The sequence below is a fragment of the Podarcis raffonei genome, chromosome 14, assembly GCF_027172205.1.
Source record: "Podarcis raffonei isolate rPodRaf1 chromosome 14, rPodRaf1.pri, whole genome shotgun sequence".
Lineage (NCBI taxonomy): Eukaryota > Metazoa > Chordata > Lepidosauria > Squamata > Lacertidae > Podarcis > Podarcis raffonei.
Window position 1 is genome coordinate 84,594 of NC_070615.1, and position 19,018 is coordinate 103,611.

The window sequence follows — 19,018 nt, forward strand, 5'->3', positions numbered from 1 at the left end:
GAAGGTATATTTAAATACCTTTTTCATTTCATTATAGATCATCTCCCAGAAAGCCTTTATCTTTGGGCATGTCCACCAAAGGTGAAAGAATGTACCTTCATTTTCTTTACATTTCCAACATTTGTTATCGGTCAAATGATATATTTTTGCAAGCTTGACTGGTGTCATGTACCACCTGTATATCATTTTCATAATATTCTCTCTTAAGGCATTACATGCCGTAAATTTCATACCGGTGGTCCACAACTGTTCCCAGTCAGCAAACATAATGTTATGACCAATATCTTGTGCCCATTTAATCATAGCAGATTTAACCGTTTCATCCTGCGTATTCCATTTTAACAGCAAGTTATACATTCTTGAAAGTATCTTAGTTTTGGGATCTAACAATTCTGTTTCCAATTTTGATTTTTCCACCTGCAAGCCAATTTTTTTGTCCAAATTATAGGCCTCTCTTATTTGATAATAATGAAGCCAGTCTCGCACTTTATCTTTTAATTTCTCAAAACTCTGCAATTTCAACTTATCTCCTTCTTGTTCCAATATTTCCCAATATTTCGGCCATTTGGCCTCCATATTGAGCTGATTCTGTCTTCTGCGGCATTAGCTACCCCTCCCAGTTTGGTGTCATCTGCAAATTTGATGAGCATCCCCTCAATTCCTACAAGTTGTTTATAAAGACAAGGAACAACAAACAGGCCCAGGACCCTTTGGCACTCCACTTGTCACTTTTTTCCAGGATGAGAAGGGACCATTAAGGAGTACTCTTTGGGTTCAGTCAATCAACCAGCTACAAATGCACCTCTTTCTTTCTTAGGCAATCACTTGTAGCCAAGTAAGATTATCTTCCATGAACACGGTCTTACAGTGAGTCTGTAAGTGACTGTGGAGGCCAATTCTGGATCCACATGTCCTTCCACAGTGGAGATATAGGTTTCTAGGCAGGAGTTGATCATGATGAGGGTTTGCCAAACGTGCCTTCCTCTTGGCATGTTTCTCCCTTTCATCCTGAGTTTCAGCATCTTCAAAGTCCATGACACCTTTGGTAAAGGCTGTTATCCAATTGGAGCACTCGCAGGCCAGTGTTTCCCAATTGCTCAGGCGATGCTGGATTTCAGCATTAATGTCAGCCTTTGTGGAAAGATAACTACCCAAGTAGGAGAAGTGATCAACACTAGGTTGAATCATAGAATCATAGAGTTGGAAGAGACCACAAGGGCCATCGAGTCCAGCCCCCTGCCAAGCAGGAAACACCATCAGAGCACTCCTGACATATGGTTGTCAAGCCTCTGCTTAAAGACCTCCAAAGAAGGAGACTCCACCACACTCCTTGGCAGCAAATTCCACTGTCGAACAGCTCTTACTGTCAGGAAGTTCTTCCTAATGTTTAGGTGGAATCTTCTTTCTTGTAGTTTGGATCCATTGCTCCGTGTCCGCTTCTCTGGAGCAGCAGAAAACAACCTTTCTCCCTCCTCTATGTGACATCCTTAGCCTCCTCTTCTCCAGGCTAAACATGCCCAGCTCCCTTAGCCATTCCTCATAAGGCATCGTTTCCAGGCCTTTGACCATTTTGGTTGCCCTCCTCTGGACACGTTCCAGTTTGTCAGTGTCCTTCTTGAACTGTGGTGCGCAGAACTGGACACAGTACTCCAGGTGAGGTCTGACCAGAGCAGAATACAGTGGCACTATTACTTCCCCTGATCTAGATGCTATACTCCTATTGATGCAGCCCAGAATTGCATTGGCTTTTTTAGCTGCCGCGTCACACTGTTGGCTCATGTCAAGTTTGTGGTCAACCAAGACTCCTAGATCCTTTTCACATGTAGTGCTCTCAAGCCAGGTGTCACCCATCTTGTATTTGTGCCTCTCATTTTTTTTGCCCAAGTGCAATACTTTACATTTCTCCCTGTTAAAATTCATCTTGTTTGTTTTGGCCCAGTTCTCTAATCTGTCAAGGTCGTTTTGAAGTGTGATCCTGTCCTCTGGGGTGTTAGCCACCCCTCCCAGTTTGGTGTCATCTGCAAATTTGATCAGGATGCCCTTGAGTCCATCATCCAAGTCGTTGATAAAGATGTTGAATAAGACCGGGCCCAAGACAGAACCCTGTGGCACCCCACTAGTCACTCTTCTCCAGGATGAAGAGGAACCATTGATGAGCACCCTTTGGTTTCGGTCAGTCAGCCAGTTACAAATCCACTGAGTGGTAGCATAGTCAAGACCGCATTTTACCAGCTTCTTTACAAGAATATCATGGGGCACCTTGTCAAATGCCTTGCTGAAATCAAGGTAGGCTACATCCACTGCATTCCCTTCATCTACCAGGCTTGTAATTCTGTCAAAAAACGAGATCAGGTTCATCTGACATGACTTATTTTTCAGAAATCCATGCTGACTATTGGTGATCACAGCATTCCTTTCTAGGTGCTCACAGACTGTTTGCTTAATGATCTGCTCCAGAATCTTCCCTGGTATTGATGTCAGACTGACTGGGCAGTAATTATTTGGGTCCTCTCTTTCCCCCCTTTTGAAAATAGGGACAACATTTGCCCTCCTCCAGTCTGCCGGGACTTCGCCTGTTTTCCAGGAATTCTCAAAGATGACTGCCAGTGGTTCTGAGATCACATCTGCCAGTTCTTTTAATACTCTTGGATGCAGTTCATCTGGCCCTGGAGACTTGAATACATCTAGACTAGCCAAGTATTCTTGTACTATCTCCTTAGTTATTCTGGGCTGTGTTTCCTCTGCTGAATCATTTGCTCCAAATTCTTCAGGTCGGGCATTGTTTTCTTTATCGGAGAAGACTGAGGCAAAGAAGGCATTGAGGAGTTCAGCCCTTTCTGTGTCCCCTGTTTGCATTTCACCATCTTCTCCTCTGAGTGACCCCACTGCTTCTTTGTTCTTCCTTTTGCTACGAACATACCCATAAAAGCCTTTTTTGTTGCTTTTAACCTCTCTAGCAAGCCTGAGTTCATTCTGTGCTTTAGCTTTTCTGACTTTGTGTCTACACGTGCTGGCTATTTGTTTGAATTCCTCTTTGGTGGTTTCCCCCCTTTTCCATTTTTTGTACACATCCTTTTTTAATCTTAACTCAGTTTAAAGTTCTTTAGATAGCCACCCTGGCTTCTTTAGGCACCTTCCATGTTTCCGTCTCAATGGTATTGCCTGAAGTTGTGCTTTTACTATCTCCCTCTTAACAAACTCCCAGCCATCATGAACTCCCTTTCCTTTTAGTATTACTGTCCATGGGATCTCACCCAGCACTTCCCTAAGTTTTATGAAGTCGGCTTTCTTAAAGTCAAGAAATTGAGTCTTAGTATGCTTGGCTGCTCCTTTCCGCTGTATAGTAAACTTCAGAAGAGCATGATCACTCGCGCCTAATGATCCTTCCACTTCTACCCCACTAACCAGGTCATCAACATTGGTTAGGACCAGATCTAAAATGGCTGTTCCTCTTGTTGCTTCTCCCACTTTCTGGACAATGAAGTTGTCTGCAAGGCCAGTGAGGAATCTGTTTGACCTTATGCTCTTGGCTGAGTTTGACATCCAACAAATATCCGGGTAATTGAAGTCCCCCATTACTACTATCTCCCTTCCTTTTGCATGCTTGGCCATCTGTTCCAGGAAGGCATCATCTATGTCCTCCGTTTGGCTTGGGGATCTATAGTAAACTCCCACAATGAGGTCACTGTTATTCTTCTCTCCCTTAATTTTGACCCAAATGCTCTCACTTTGGCTTTGAGGTTCTAAATCTTGGATCTCTTCACAGGTATACACATCCCTGACATATAACGCCACTCCTCCTCCTTTCTTGTCTGGTCTGTTTCTCTGAAATAGATTGTATCCCTCCATTATTACATTCCAATCGTGGGACTTATCCCACCAGGTTTCAGTGATTCCTATTATGTCATATTTAGTTTGCTGTACCAAGAGCTCAAGCTCATCTTGTTTATTTCCCATGCTTTGCGCATTAGTGTACAGACATTGAAGTCCATTAATCATTCCCCCGTGTCTCTTATTTAAGGATTTTTTCCTCTCACCACTAGGTCTGCGTGCTGTTTGCTCCATTCGGTCTATGACATTTGGATGATCATCTTCATCAATTGATAGACTCCTACCTTCAGGAGCACTGTCTCCCTCCCCCACATTAGTCAGTTTAAAGCCCTCCTGATGAGGTTTCTGAGATTCTTGGCAAAAACATTCCTCCCAACCGTTGTGAGGTGCAGCCCATCGCTTGCCAGAAGTCCATCTTCAAGAAACTGCATTCCATGATCTAAGAATCCAAACCGTTCCTGTTTACACCATTTGCGAAGCCAGTTGTTCACTTCCACTATTTTTCCCTCTCTCCCTGGACCACGCCGTTCAACTGGGAGGACAGATGAGATGACAATTTGTGCATTTAATTGCTTCAATTTCCTGCCCAGAACCTCGTAATCTCTTTTGATCTTCTGGAGGCTATTGCTTGCAGTGTCATTGGTTCCCACATGAACCAAGAGGAAGGGGTATTTGTCAGTGGGTTTTATGATTCCTTGCAGTCGTTCAGTTACATCTTGGATCTTAGCCCCGGGGAGACAGCACACTTCCCGAGACATCTTGTCAGGCCCACAGATCACTGCTTCTGTTCCCCTCAGTAGGGAATCCCCTATCACCACTACACGCCTCCTCTTAGGTCTGGTCGGGGTTCTTCCGTGAGCTGTCCGTTCCAAGGTCGCCTGCACATTCCCTGAGGGCTGACTTTGCTGCTCGTCTTCATATACCGTATTTTTCGCACTATAGGACGCACTTTTCCCCCTCCAAAAATGAAGGGGAAATGTGTGTGCGTCCTATGGTGCGAATGCAGGCTTTCGCTGAAGCCTGGAGAGCGAGAGGGGTCTGTGCGCACCGACCCCTCTAGCTCTCCAGGCTTCAGGAGAGCCCCACCGCCAGCCCCACAAGCTCGGGGGAGAGCGGGGAGGCGGAACGCCGCCATCCCGCTGTCCCCCGACTTGGCTAGAAGGCTGGCGGGGGGAGAAGCCGGCTCCTCCCCGTCGCCAGCCCTGCAAACTCGGGGGACAGCGGGAGAGGCGCAGCGCGCCCTTCCCGCTGTCCCCCGACTTGGCTAGAAGGCTGGCGGGGGGGAGAAGCCTGCTCCTCCCCTCGCCAGCCCCGCAAACTCGGGGGACAGCGGGAGAGGTGCAGCGCGCCCTTCCCGCTGTCCCCCGACTTGGTTAGAAGGCTGGCGGGGGGAGAAGCCTGCTCCTCCCCATCGCCAGCCCCGCAGACTCAGGGGACAGCGGGAGAGGCGCAGCGCGCCATCCCGCTGTCCCCCGACTTAGCTAGAAGGCTGGCGGGGGGGAGAAGCCTGCTCCTCCCCTTGCCAGCCCCGCAAACTCGGGGGACAGCGGGAGAGGCGCAGCGCACCATCCCGCTGTCCCCCGACTTGGCTAGAAGGCTGGCGACGGGGAGAAGCCGGCTCCTCCCCGTCGCCAGCCCCGCAAACTCGGGAGACAGCGGGAGAGGCGCAGCGCGCCCTTCCCGCTGTCCCCCGACTTGGCTAGAAGGCTGGCGGGGGGGAGAAGCCGGCTCCTCCCCGTCACCAGCCCTGCAAATTCGGGAGATAGCGGGAGAGGCGCAGTGCGCCCTTCCTGCTGTCCCCCGACTTGGCTAGAAGGCTGGCGGGGGGGAGAAGCCGGCTCCTCCCCGTCGCCAGCCCCGCAAACTCGGGAGATAGCGGGAGAGGCGCAGCGCGCCATCCCGCTGTCTCCCGACATGGTTTGGAGGCTGGCGGAGGGCTTCCTCCTCCCCCAGCCCCGCAAGCTCCCAGAGCGATGCCAAAGCTGCGCACAGCTTCGGCATGGCTCTGGGTCCCGTTCTGGGGGAGGGGGAAGCTCAGGCTTCCCCCGCCCCAGCCCCGCGCCTGGCGGGGGGGGGGGATAAATTTTTTCCCCTTTATTTCCCCCCCCAAATCTAGGTGCGTCCTATGGACCGGTGCGTCCAATCGTGCGAAAAATACGGTACCTGATCGACTGTAATGAGGGAGAGATCCTCAAATGGAGATCCTTCCATGCTAGGGGAGAGGACCTCAAAGTGTTCCCTTACTGCCTCTTTTCCTATCTTAGGCTGCAGCTCCCTCCTTTTGTACCAAAGCCCCGTGGCCCAGTTACTCCCTATGTGATAAAGTAACCATACAAGGCAGCAGAATATAGATTTTGGGTTCAAATAGGCCACAACTTTATTGGATACAGATGTGAACGGTTTGGCATGGGCATTGGGTGAAGCCATTACATTAACTCCAGCCCATCTGCTGGGAATGCATCTAAAGGGAAACCACAACATGGGGGGTCCTATGACCTACATCAAATAGGGGTACCCCCTGATGCATCCCCACTGGAGTTCTATGGCCCTAGCCTGTCTGGGCATGGGACACAAGCAACACCTCACAGATCCCTTTAACAGAGGAGGGAGAGGCAAAGGTTACAACCTCCAACCAAGACTAAGGCTTACTCAATGCCTAACCTCACAAAGTTGTGACAATTGCTATGAGGCAGGTGAAAACTAAATGGCTGGTGCCAATTTGCCAAGTGGAAAAATCCCTGTCCAGCAGCTGACAATGTCTATAGTAAGGTCTTAGCATAAAAGAAAAGCATATGAAAATGGTGAGGGTGGGGGATCTGATAGAAAAAACTGAGGAGTGCTGTGATTGTTTCAGTTTATTCCCCAGCAGGTAGATCCTAGCAAGACCCATGGGCTGGTTGGGCCTTCCTCCTGGGAAATCCCCAGGCCCAGGCCTGCTTGCCAAAGACCAGTCTGCAGGCAGTCCTGCAGTCTCCCCAGTCAGCTGCTGGATCACTGACCAGGCCGGTGGCCACGCTGCCATGCCGCCTGACCATTTAAGGTAAGCAGACTTACATCATTTATTCTGAAGAATGACATTTATTCATGTATCTGAAGAAGTGTGCATGCACACAGCGACGCGGACTTATAAAAAATATTGGGGGGGCCCGGGAAAGCTCATGAATAATAAATAAGCTCATGAATATGCAAATAAAGTGGCGCCGCCTCCTCGTGAGCGAATAGGGGAGAGCGTGCTGCGCCTATTAATCAGCTCCAAAGGAAATTGGGTGGAGCTTTTGCTCGGGAGGGAGGGCAGGAGGCATGCAGCCCGCCCCCCCTGTGCATTTTGGGCTGGGGGAGGGGCGGCGATGGCGCTCTGCTGGAGGGGCGCCGGAGATTATTGGGGGGGCGGAGCCCCCCCAAACGAATTTTTGAGGGGGCTCGGGCCCCCTCAAGCCCCATGGAGTCGGCGCCTATGCATGCACACGAAAGCTCATACCAAGAACTAACTTAGTTGGTCTTTAAGGTGCTACTGGAAGGAAAAAAAATTTTGTTTTGATCATTTATTCTGTTATCACCAGGGTGGGCATCACTTTCCTTTTGGGTGAAGCCAGAGGCAAAATAAGTGCTGAGTAGTTCTGCCTTCTCCCTGTCCCCCAATAGCATTTCTCCATCTTCTCCATGCAGAGGACCTACCACTTGCTTGTTCTTCCTCTTGCTTCAGACATAGACAAAGAAACCTTAAAAAAAATATTTTTAACCTCTCTTGCAAGCCTGAGCTCATTCTGAGCTTTAGCCAGTCTGACTTTCCCCTTGCAACTGTTGGCTACTTGTGTATAATTCTCCTCCTATAATTTCCTCTTTCTTCCGTTTCTTATACATCTTATACATAAATTTCAGGTCCTCTGTAAGCTCCTTATGCAGCCACACCTAAGATGCCTCCCTCTTTTCTTTCTTGTTGGAATGGTCTCCATTTGGGCCTTCAATATTTCACTTTAAGAAACTTGCATCCATCTTGGACTCCCTTCTCTTTGATCTCTCTCAGTAGTTCCTTAAATTTTTTTAAATCTGCCTTCTTCCTGGTGTTTAGTTTGTTTCTGACTGCAGAGCAATGCCTCTTGATTGCCTGGGTGGAGGATGGAGAACTGTGTGAATGTGTGTGGAAACTAGCCCGCTGCATAAAGGCAAAATCTGCATATATTATTCCACCCTCTGTTCCCTCTGGCCCCACCCACCACTGCCTTGTGGCATCCATAAATATGCCTGGAAATGAATAGGACCTTCGGGCTGGAAATGGTCCCCCACCTCTGCAACATAAGCCTTTCCCAGTGCTAACTAGAGTTACCTGGGACTTTGTTGCAGGCCAAGCTTGAGTTTAGGACTTTCCCTACAATAATCCAAAGGTGGGGATTTAAAAAAGCAGCTCAGTAGCAATGCAGTGCTATCAATTGGAGAACTACACATAAGAAGCCAGAAAATGAATATTTTGTGAAATTGGCTCTCTCCAGAATTAGCAAATCTCAGTTAAAAGTGATACCCCAGTGTCTTAATGGAATTAAGTAATGAATTTACTGGAACCATAGGGATGTGCTCATAAACATCTTAGGAAGCCAGGTTTATGATGCTATTAATTACCTGGAAGGAAAAATAAGCAATGCATTAATTAAATTTTGCCACCGCTGCTAAAGCAGGAGGTGTTGCAGGCCTCCAACGAGAGGAGAAACTCACATTAAGGTTAAGATTCCTTCCATGGGAAGCAAAGCAAACAAGGTTTTGACTCTGGAAAATGTCTAATCAAAGGGGCCAGCAGCATAATGTGAACTATGAATATTGGACAAGAAGGTGATGCTTGTGAAAAATGAAGGCTGGAACAGGAAGCTTGTTAGAGTGAGTTATTGGGGAGATCCAGCTGCAAAAGCATCTGTTTGACAATACAGCATTGTACTATACACATGGAGGCATCACTCCAAAGAAGCAAACACAACAGATTCTTTCTTGGAGGTGATCTGATCCCCTGAAACTGTGCATACAAAAGTATCCAGGGACTATGCCCAAACAACCCCTTGGAAAACTATAATGGAGCCAAATTTCACAGATTTCAATGTTTGACCCTGCACGCTCCATTTGCATGGGGTGAGTTTCCACTGCCTCCCTTTGCATATATCTCTCCTTTTCAAAATACCGTATATTGCTTTTCATTTGAGGAAAAAAAACTCCATTGTGCATCTTTTAGAATGACATTTCCCTTAATACACTACACATCCAGTTCTTTTCACTGATGTTGCATTCATTAAGTCCATTCACCTCTTCTCTGGTGGGCAGCTTTGTGGGTGGGTCTGGGCCTCCTCTGGGCTAAATCGGAATTGAACGCAGGGCCAACTGACCAATATCTGTGCTTGGCCCCACGCCCAGGGCAAGGATAAATTCCTGGCCTCCTGGGCCTTTCTCTCTCACCATTTCAGTTCTCCCATCCACCCTCCCTCTCTCAGATTAAGGTTTTTGTGGATGGTATGACCTTGCTGTGGACAATGTCGTTTGCCGTATTTTGGGGGCTGAGCAGGATTTTTTTCTCATCTGGAAAATTGGTTCCACCATTTGGAATTTCACCTACCTCATAGCAACTGTCACAACTTTGTAAGGCGGATAGACATTGGGAAAGCCTAGTCTAGGTTGAAGGGCAGGTTGTAGCCTCTGCCTGCCTCTCCACAGGTAAGGGTATCCTGATAAAAGGATCTGGGAGAAGTGGCTCCTGTCTGATGCCCAGCTGGGGGCTAGGGCCATACCATACCTCCAATGGAGACCACTTGGGGGACAGCCCAATTTGACGTAGGATATAGGGCATCCGCCACCCACTGGCTTCACCCTTAGAAACTGAAAAATACTCGGAGTCCTGTAGTGATTCCATGCTCTTTATTGCAGCTTGTAAAACAGTGATTGAATTGCCCCCCAAACCTCAGGCTTTTATATACATTATTTACACAATGAGTTCCGTCTGATTGGCTGATTTTGCTTCCCTCCTGGAGCCTGATTGGTCTTTTCCTGCAAGCCAATCAGTTGTTGCATTCTAGGATCCTACTTGCCTATTGTTCTAGGATCCAAGCTACTACATAACAGAAACACTCCCAGTGGACAGGCAGGAGTGACATTCGAAGTTGCTTACCACAATGCCTATGGCCAAACCTTCACATCTGTAAGCAGTAAAGTTGTGGCCTTATTTGATCTCAAACCAATATGCTGGGTGTTGTCTAGTTATTTGCACCTTAGGTAACAGGATGGTTATGTGGCCCCAATATGCAAACAGTTGCCTTAAAGGGGAAAGGGACATAGCTTAGTGATAGAGTATCTGTGCTGCATGCAGATTAGTCCCAGGTTCAATCCTGAGCATTCCCAGGTAGGGCTGGGAATGTTCTCTGGCTAAGAATCCTGGAGAGCTGCTGTCAGACAGCGCAGACAAGACTGAGCCAAATTCACAAATGGTTTGACACGGAATGAGGCAAGCTTCTATGTTTTTTTGCTATTTTTCTAGCAAGGACCCCAGTTACCACTCCAGCAACTACTGCCACTGCTGCCACTGTGGAACCTGATCTCATTACCAGATTCGCCATGTCTTTTAGAAACACCCATAAAGAACAGCATATCAACAATAGTTCCACAACAGGAACGTGTACATCTTCATTTATAGGAAAAGGATGTTTTCTAAAGTCTAGTTCTTGAGGAACAGATAGGAACACAGGCATCTGACTCTACCAGGTCAGACAGCTCCTCCCCTGACTCAGATGAGGGGCTAAACTTGTTTCAGTACCATTGCAGATTGCAATGTGGGGGTTCCCATAATTATTGAATCTGCCTCCATTTAAAAGAAAGTAGCCCCTGACTAGTCACTGGTTGGAATGTCTCATCACTTTTAAAGGAAACCAGCAGGGCTGTAGCACAGTGGTAGAGCATCTGCCTTGCATATAGAGTCCCAGCAGCTCCAGGCAGCACACTGCAATCCTAGCAAGCCACTGGCAGTCAACAGACAGCACTGAGCTAGGTGGACTTTTGGCCTGACTAAGGTAGCTTCCTGTGTTCCCATAGTTTGCAATCTGGCCATCCAAGTCTTAAAGCAAAGTCAGCTCTACTGTTAAACAAGGTCAGGCAACCACCTCAGGTGGCAGGTGCTGAGGGGCAAAGGCAGGGGCAGTAGGCTCTTGGCAGTCCATCCTAAGCTACCTGACTTTTCCCATCTGTTGGAGGACAGAGCTGTCCATGCTACATGGCCTCTCCTGGCTCCCACAAAGTTAACTGTTAACTGCTGACTCTGGTGAAGTAGAGGGTGCTCTCCCATCACCAGCATTCATGTAAGATTCAACTGCCAGTCCCATGGTACACCATGCCCTTTGACTCAGGGAGCAAAACTTATTGGGCCAGCCCTATCTTTATGTATAGACAAACACCATCTCTCTGTAGCCTCAAACAACCTCCCTGAGTTCCTTCACACAGCCATGTCAGAAAGAACCATGCCGAAAAACAAAGAGCTGAAAGCCTGGCCAGTTCCCAAAAAGTTATGACAGAGAGGGAAGGAGGCGAAGGAGGAGATATTCAAAGAGTTTCTAAAAGGGGAAATGGGGAGGGGGAAGAACTAGCCCTTTAAGAAGGGGAACTGACTTGTAACATGAGAGGTATCTGTTTTAACCCAGCCCTGTTTCTGACTGGTGGGGAACTTCAGAACACCCCTCCCTCAGCTGCAAGCTTATTAAATATAGTAGTAGCCGAACCTTCAATTGAAAACAGACAGGCTGTGTCTGTAGCTTGTGCCTCCTTTGCGTGCTTGTTTCTCAGTGTCCAGGGAATGGTCTGAGTGCCGCTCTCTGGCCCATTCCAGGCAATACCATGAGGTCCAGCCTTCCTTCAGTGGTGCCTGTGCTTCTGCCCATGTTCCAGCTTCTGCTACATACACTGCCACTCCATGCAAACCCAGAGTCTGGAGGTAAGCCCCAATCTCTTCTCCTTCCGAAGTTTCAGCCACTTTTTCGGGAGAAAATGTTTGTTTGTCTGGGGGGGCGTATATGGAGCATTTGTCACTGAGACGCATGGATAACAAGCATGCATGCAAAAGGACTCTCAGTGGATTGCTGTAGCATGTAGTTTTGTCCTAAAGCCACAGGATCAGTGAAGGAATATGTTTAGGAGTTGTGTTAGGAAAGCAGACAGAGAGGTTATTGACAGGTCTCAGTCACAACTTCCAGAGCCTCTATTATTCAAGCGCTTGGGTCAGGGTTTCGTTTTGGAGATGATCTGAATAAGACATGAGAAATGCTTCAATGTGGGGTTGTCAGAGTGAGAGACAGTAGGCACCGTCCTTGAAGGTGCAGCTTCTTTTGATGGATGAGATGAGTTATCTGCCGGAGCCATATCCTTTGGTAAATCTGTTTGTGTCTGTTGAATTGGCTATGTTTGATCCTGAAGAAGTTGCCCTAAGAAATTTTACAATAATAGCAAGCTGATTGCATGTGAAGCTGTGCAACAGCCTCACTGGTTGAACACATTAGGTTGAGCTGTACCTGGGTCTACTTAGCTGTCTGCTCATGAGATAGGAAGGAAAAGTCAACCTCAAAGGCAAGATATGCCTACCAAGAGATGGGACTAGATGGAGCAGCAGCATCTTTTCGAGATCTTCCTACAGAGAGACCAATCAGAGTGCAAAACTCCCAAGCATCTTTTCCTGCTGAGGGTCAGCTTGGAGCTTTACCCTTTTTTGCCGACTAAAAGCCACCAGAGCCACCCATAAATGGTTGGTGGTAGCAAATGAACAGTGCCAGCAGTGTGCATTTTGTGTAGGGCTTTCACACACAGGAGCCTTGCTTATGAATGACTTGATGTTTGGAGCTGATTATGGCTTGCAGGCTCCTGCGAAAAACTCTTACACTAGTTACCCAGAAATCTGAATTGTGCTATGAGCTACAGAACCTAGTTCTCCAGTGTGGGTCCAGTGCAGGACTCCCAATGGATGTCAGGACTTTAAAAGGAGCATGTTCGTGCACATTGTGGTTGTGCAGAGGAAAGTTAAAGGGTGTGGCCAGTACCTAAAGGCTGTGTGGGATTTCTGATGGTTGTGGCACTATGAATTCCCAATGGCCACATGTTCTTTCTTCTCTTTTATAGAAGTAGTGACTCTTTGGCAATGACCCATATGCATCTTTTGCATTGGAGGAATCAATTAAATCTATCTGTATCACTGGTCTTCAACTGGTGGGTCGGGATGGACTAGTGGGTCGTGGCCTGATTCATGCTGGGTGACAGCAGAGGCACCATTGGTAAAAGATTAAGAAATGGCTCCCCAGATGCATGTGTGGGTTAAGAGTGGGTCCTGGGTTTTTCCATGTATAAGACAATGTTTTTTGCTAAATATTGTTAGATTTGCTAAATATTGTTACATTCCCGTGGCTGCTGTGAAGAAGCTGCCGGAACTGCCAATCCACTTCCATAAACCAGTGTGTGAACTTCAGTGAACCATTACAGGGTGACTGCAGCTGATGTTCTAATATATGGTAGGGGGTGCAGGGTGGCATGGGGGCTGCAGGGCAGCGATCTCCCCCAAAAAGGCAATGACTTTGGGCGATCTTGGGGTTGCTATTTCAAAGTCATTCTGTTTGATGTTTAAAATATTGATTTCTTAATTTAAGGTTCAAGAAAAATAGGGGTTGTCTTATACATGGGGGCATCATACATGGAAAAATATGGTACATTCTTATCACATTGTACTAGTGGCAGTGAAATGTTTGATATTAATTGACTGAGATGGGACTGGAATGTTTGATTGCTTGGGGAGCAGAGCAACAGGCTCTGTGAGGACAACGGAAGTTGTTAGTGTGGTTGAGATTAAAACCTCACATGAATTTCTTTAAGCAGCCTGAGGACTTGAAAGAAGTCCCTGGGAATCAGAGAAGCAAAAGGATTTAGTTGAGATTCCTGCTTTGCAGGGGGCTGGACTAGAGGGCCCTCAGGGAGCCTTCTAGCACTATGCTTCTATGCCTCTATGACATGGGAAGTCCAGAGGCAAGGAGAGAACAGAAATTGAAGGAATGGTATGTGACTTGAGGCAAAAGACAGAGAAGACAGACATTTTAGTCAAGAAGAGGTTAATCTAAGAGGAAAAGAACTTCACAAGGCTTCAGGTCAGGAGGAGCAATGTTGCGGAAGTTGGTTGAGACTAGGTGGCCCAAAGGAGTGATTGCCAAGTATACATCAGGAATAGCCAGCATGGTGACCTTCAGAAGCCACTGGACTACAATTCCCATCAGCCCCTGTCAGCAAGGCCAATAGACAGTGAGACTTGTACTCCAGGACATCTAAAGGACACCATCTTGGTCACCCCGGCCAAGGGTAGTTCTAGAGTAGCTGCACCAACCTGGTGCCCTCCTGGCTTTCTGAACTACAATTTACATAATAATAATAATAAATTTTATTTATATCCCACCCTCCCCAGCCGAAGCCAGGCTCAGAGTGGCTAACAACAGTAAAATGATAAAACATTCTAAAATCATTTCATTATAAAATTAATTCCAATCAGATTAATGGCAACCATTGGGCTAGAGTTCTTTGAGGATTGCCAAAGGAGGGAGTCAGGCTGTGCCCTGGCCAAAGGCCTGGTGGAACATCTCTGTCTTGCAGGCCCTGCGGAAAGATGTCAAGTCCTGCAGGGCCCTAGTCTCTTGTGAGAGCGTTCCACCAGATTGGAGCCACAGCCGAAAAAGCCCTGGCTCTAGTTGAGGCCAGCCTAACCTCTCTGTGGGCTGGGACCTTCAAGATGTTTTTGTTTGAAGACCATAAGTCATAATCCCTGACCAAGCTGGCTATAGCTGATGGGAATTGTAGTCCAACAACATCAGGATGACACCAGACTGGAGAAGCCTCTGTCATAGAAATTCTCCCCTTTGTGATTTTTACTGTCACTGAATTATTGCAACTGTCAGAAAGCAACAAGGACCAAAACCAGGGATGGGGAGAAATTTTGAATTGAGCACTCATGTTATTTGTTACAGGCTCCTAGCTTGAATCTAAAAAGTATTCCTAATATACACAAGCTATCTCCAATCTCTGATTTTTGCAGACTCTGAGAGGTTTGTACCAAACTACCTATAATATAGCCTCATTAAGCTCTGTGAGCTTATTATGGGGAACCTGCCTTAGATGGTAAAGAGCTTATTCCATCTATCCCTTATATGTGACAAGCTAAGCAGAAGAGGTTGTGTGCACTGTTTTTCAGGGGTGGGGGAGGCTTTAGGATAGGTTTAGGCAAATGCATGGAAGAGAAGGATATCAATGGCTACCAATTCATTCATTCATTCATTCATTCATTTAGATGTATACATCTCTTGATTGTAAAAAAAACCTCAAAGTGGTCTACAAAAGGTAAAGCCATAAAATCAAGAAAAATGTACAACCCTACTTTCCAGCTTACAAAACTTAAAATACTTAAGCAGATTAAAATTACCTCTATGTTTTACCTCCGCTGCTGGGGGATAGAATTGCTCTTACACTCGGGTGCTGCTTGCATGCTTCTCATGGGTTGGCCACTGTGAGGACAGGATGCTGGCCTTAAAGGAGCCTTTTCTCGGTCCTGCCACCCTCACAATAATGCTTTTTTTGGATACAGGAGAGGGCCTTTCCAGGGGCCGCTCCCAAACTTTGGAACTTCCTTCCAAGAGAAGTTAGACTAGCTCCCCCCGCTTGTTGTCTTTCTGCCAGCTGGTGTATGCTTCGGAGAACTGAACGTTTTTATGGAAAGGACTGGTGCTGTGATGTTTTTATTGGAATGATCTGCATAGCTAGATTGAGAGAGTCTGCTAATGTTTAATTGTTTTTAATGATTGCCTGAGTCCCTGTCAGGGAGAAAGATGGGATGACAACAACAACAACAACAACAACAACAACAACAACAATTGGGCTTGATTCTGCAGGACTCTCCTTGAATTCTTATGAGCTCTGCTTAGTTCTGGTACTCAGAACAATCTCCTGTGTTCAAGCAGCTGCTCAGAAGTATAATGTTCTTTCCCCCCTTTATTCTTTTTCTTTTTTTTCTTTCTTTCATCTTTATAGTTTTCAAAATAGTTTTGGGTATTTCTGGAAAGTCCAGCCTGTTCATACCTGCCTGTTCTGTGTGGGTGGTGCCATTTTGGCTACATAAACAACGGCACTTGGAGCCTATACATCAGAAATAGATGTCTTCTTGCACATGCTTAAAAAGAAGTAATGTTGCGGTTTTTAAAAATGAGATGAGGTGGTAGCACCCTGCTGGGGCAGGATGGAAACAAACAGACTGAACAGACCCATGTTCCTTCTGTGTGGGTTATTGCAAGACAGTAGGCAAACAGGGACATATAATGCCAAACAATTTCCAAAGTGCAGTGCCCATGATTTCCCATATGACAGTTTGCATAACTTGGCACTGCTGGCATATGGCTGTCCCGTTGCCTCCCTTTTACTGTCCTCGTTTCTCTTCCATCCTCTCCTCTGACTTTGCCAGGGCAGCTACAACCAAGAGAAGATGCAACCTCATCCATCTTGGAAGCAGCATGACATGGCCATGTGGTTCTGGGTCCTTTCAGAGAGTCTCAGCAGCGCCTTTCCTTAAAGATAGCTTTGGCTTTCATACTCTCCACCTGTTGCCCATAATGCAGGCTCTCTCTCTCTCTCTCCCTCTCTCCCCGCACCCACCCACCTAAACCTGTTTTATACTGACTCAGACCATCAAGTTCATTGTTGCCAACACTGGCTGGCAGTGTCTCTCCAGGCTTTCAGACAGGATTTTTTCCCAGCCCTTCCAGAAGATTATCAGGGATTGAACCATCTTCCTGCATGCAAAGCAGGTGTCCTACCACTGACTTTGGCCACACCCAGTGGTGAAGCTGCATGCTCCGGCACCGCTGGGGGCGTGGCTGGCGTGCATCCTGGGGGCGTGGCATGCTTCCTGGGGGCATGGCGCTCAGCGCGGTGGGGAACAGTGACAGAACTGCATGCTCCGGCACTGGGAGCGGAGAGCAGGTGGGGGCATGGCTTGCAGCACGTCGCCAGCGGGGGTGTGGCGTCCAGCCCGCGGGCGTGGCATGTGTCCTGGGGGCGTGGCGCCTGGTGCGGTGGGGTGTGTGTGGTGCGTGTTGTGGGGCGGCCATGATGGTACCCCCCGATGGTGCTGGGGGTGATGTGCTTCCCCGCCCCTGTTCCTCTGCCAGTGGGGGGGGGTGTGCGGCGCATGTCCAGGGGGCGGCTGCGATGGTACCCCCCTCCCCGATGGTGCTGGGGGCAGTGCGCTCCCCCCACCCCCCATTCCTCTGCCAGTGGCCACACCCACGCACAACATCTGACTTAGAAATAGTAATAATTTAATAATAATTATTTTTTATTTGTACCCCACCCATCTGGCTGGGTTTCCCCAGCCACTCTGGGTGGCTTCCAACAAAGTATTAAAATACAGTAGTCTGTTAAACATTAAAAGCTTCTGTAAAGAGGGCTGCCTTCAGATGTCTTCTAAAAGTCTGGTAGTTGTTCTTCTCATTGACATCTCATGGGAGGACGTTCTACAGGGTGGATGCCACTACCGAGAAGGCCTGGTTCCCGGTAACTTGGCTTCTCACAGTGAGGCAACTGCCAGAAGGCCCTCGGCGCTAGACCTCAGTGTCCGGGCAGAACGATGGGGGTGGAGACATTCCTTCAGGTATACTGGACCGAGGCCGTTTAGGGCTTTAAAGGTCAGCACCAACATTTTGAATTGTGCTCGGAAACATACTGGGAGCCAATGTAGGTCTTTCAAAACTGGGGTTATGTGGTCCCAGCAGCTGCTCCCAGTTACCAGTCTAGTTGCTGCATTCTGCATTAGTTGTAGTTTCTGGGTCACCTTCAAAGGTAGCCACACGTAGAGCGCATTGCAGTAGTCCAAGCGGGAGATAACTAGAGCATGCACCACTCTGGTGAGACAGTCCACGGGCAGGTAGGGTCTCAGCCTGCGTACCAGATGGAGCTGCCCTGGTAAACAGCTGCCCTGGACACAGAATTGACCTGTGCCTCCATGGACAGCTGTGAGTCCAGAATGACTCCCAGGATGCACACCTAGTCCTTCAGGGGCCCAATTACCCCATTCAGGACCAGGGAGTCCTCCGCACCTGCATGCCTCCTGTCCCCCCAAAACAGTACTTCTGTCTTGTCAGGATTCAGCCTCAATCTGTTAGCCGCCATCCATCCTCCAACCGCCTCCAGACACTCACACAGGACCTTCACCGCCTTCACTGGTTCCAATCTGAAAGAGAGGTAGAACTGGCTATCATCCGCATACTGATGAACACCCAATACAAACCCCCTGATGATCTCTCCCAGCGGCTTCATAAAGATATTAAAAAGCATGGGGGAGAGGACGGAACCGTGAGGCAGCCCACAAGTGAGAGCCCAGGGGTCTGAACACTCATCCCCCCCCCACTTTCTGGACACAGCCCAGGAGGAAGGAGCGGAACCACTGTATAACAGTGCCTCCAGCTCGGAGTCCCTCTAGCCCGACTGGAGGGGATCCAAATGGTCCGCTTCTTTCAGGCGTGCCTGGAGTTGTTCAGCAACCACTTGCTCAATCACCTTGCCCAAGAATGGAAGATTTGAGACTGGGCGATAGTTGGCCATATTGGCCAGGTCCAGAGTTGTTTTTTTAAGAAGCGGTTTAATGACTGCCTCTTTCAGGAGGTCTGGGAAGGCTCCCTCACAGAGAGAAGCATTCACCACCCCGTGAAGCCTGTCACCCAGCTCTTCCCGGCTAGCTTTTATAAGCCAGGATGGGCAAGGATCAAGGAGAGTTCACCTTTCCATGCCTGGAATTTCTGGAAAATGATCTACTTTTTCCTGCATTTATATCCCACCTTTCCTCCAAGGAACTCCAAGTGAAATAACTTGTTTTAGCCTCATAACAACCCTCTGCGGCAGATTCAGCTGAGAGACAGCGAATGGCCCAATAAGCTTCATGTCTGAGCAAGGATTTGAACCCAGGCCACCCAGGTCCTAGTCCAGCACTCTAACCACTACACTACACATAGAATCATAGACCACAAGGGCCATCGAGTCCAACCCCCTGCCAAGCAGGAAACACCATCAGAGCACTCCTGACATATGGTTGTCAAGCCTCTGCTTAAAGACCTCCAAAGAAGGAGACTCCACCACACTCCTTGGCAGCAAATTCACTGTCGAACAG

At 47.9% G+C, this 19,018-nt stretch overlaps 1 protein-coding gene across 3 annotated transcripts in view; it reads left to right on the top strand.

Annotated features, from left to right (window-relative positions):
• Positions 1 to 11,519: 11,519 nt before the first annotated feature.
• Positions 11,520 to 19,018, top strand: part of CSPG4 (chondroitin sulfate proteoglycan 4) — a 123,638-nt gene continuing 116,139 nt past the window's right edge. The window contains exon 1 of one of the 3 annotated variants that reach the window (XM_053364476.1): positions 11,520 to 11,779. In XM_053364476.1, coding sequence (XP_053220451.1) covers positions 11,683 to 11,779 — 97 coding nt within the window. In that variant the 5' untranslated portion in view covers positions 11,520 to 11,682. The remainder of the gene's footprint in view (positions 11,780 to 19,018) is intronic. The other 2 variants (XM_053364474.1, XM_053364475.1) reach the window with 2 other exon arrangements.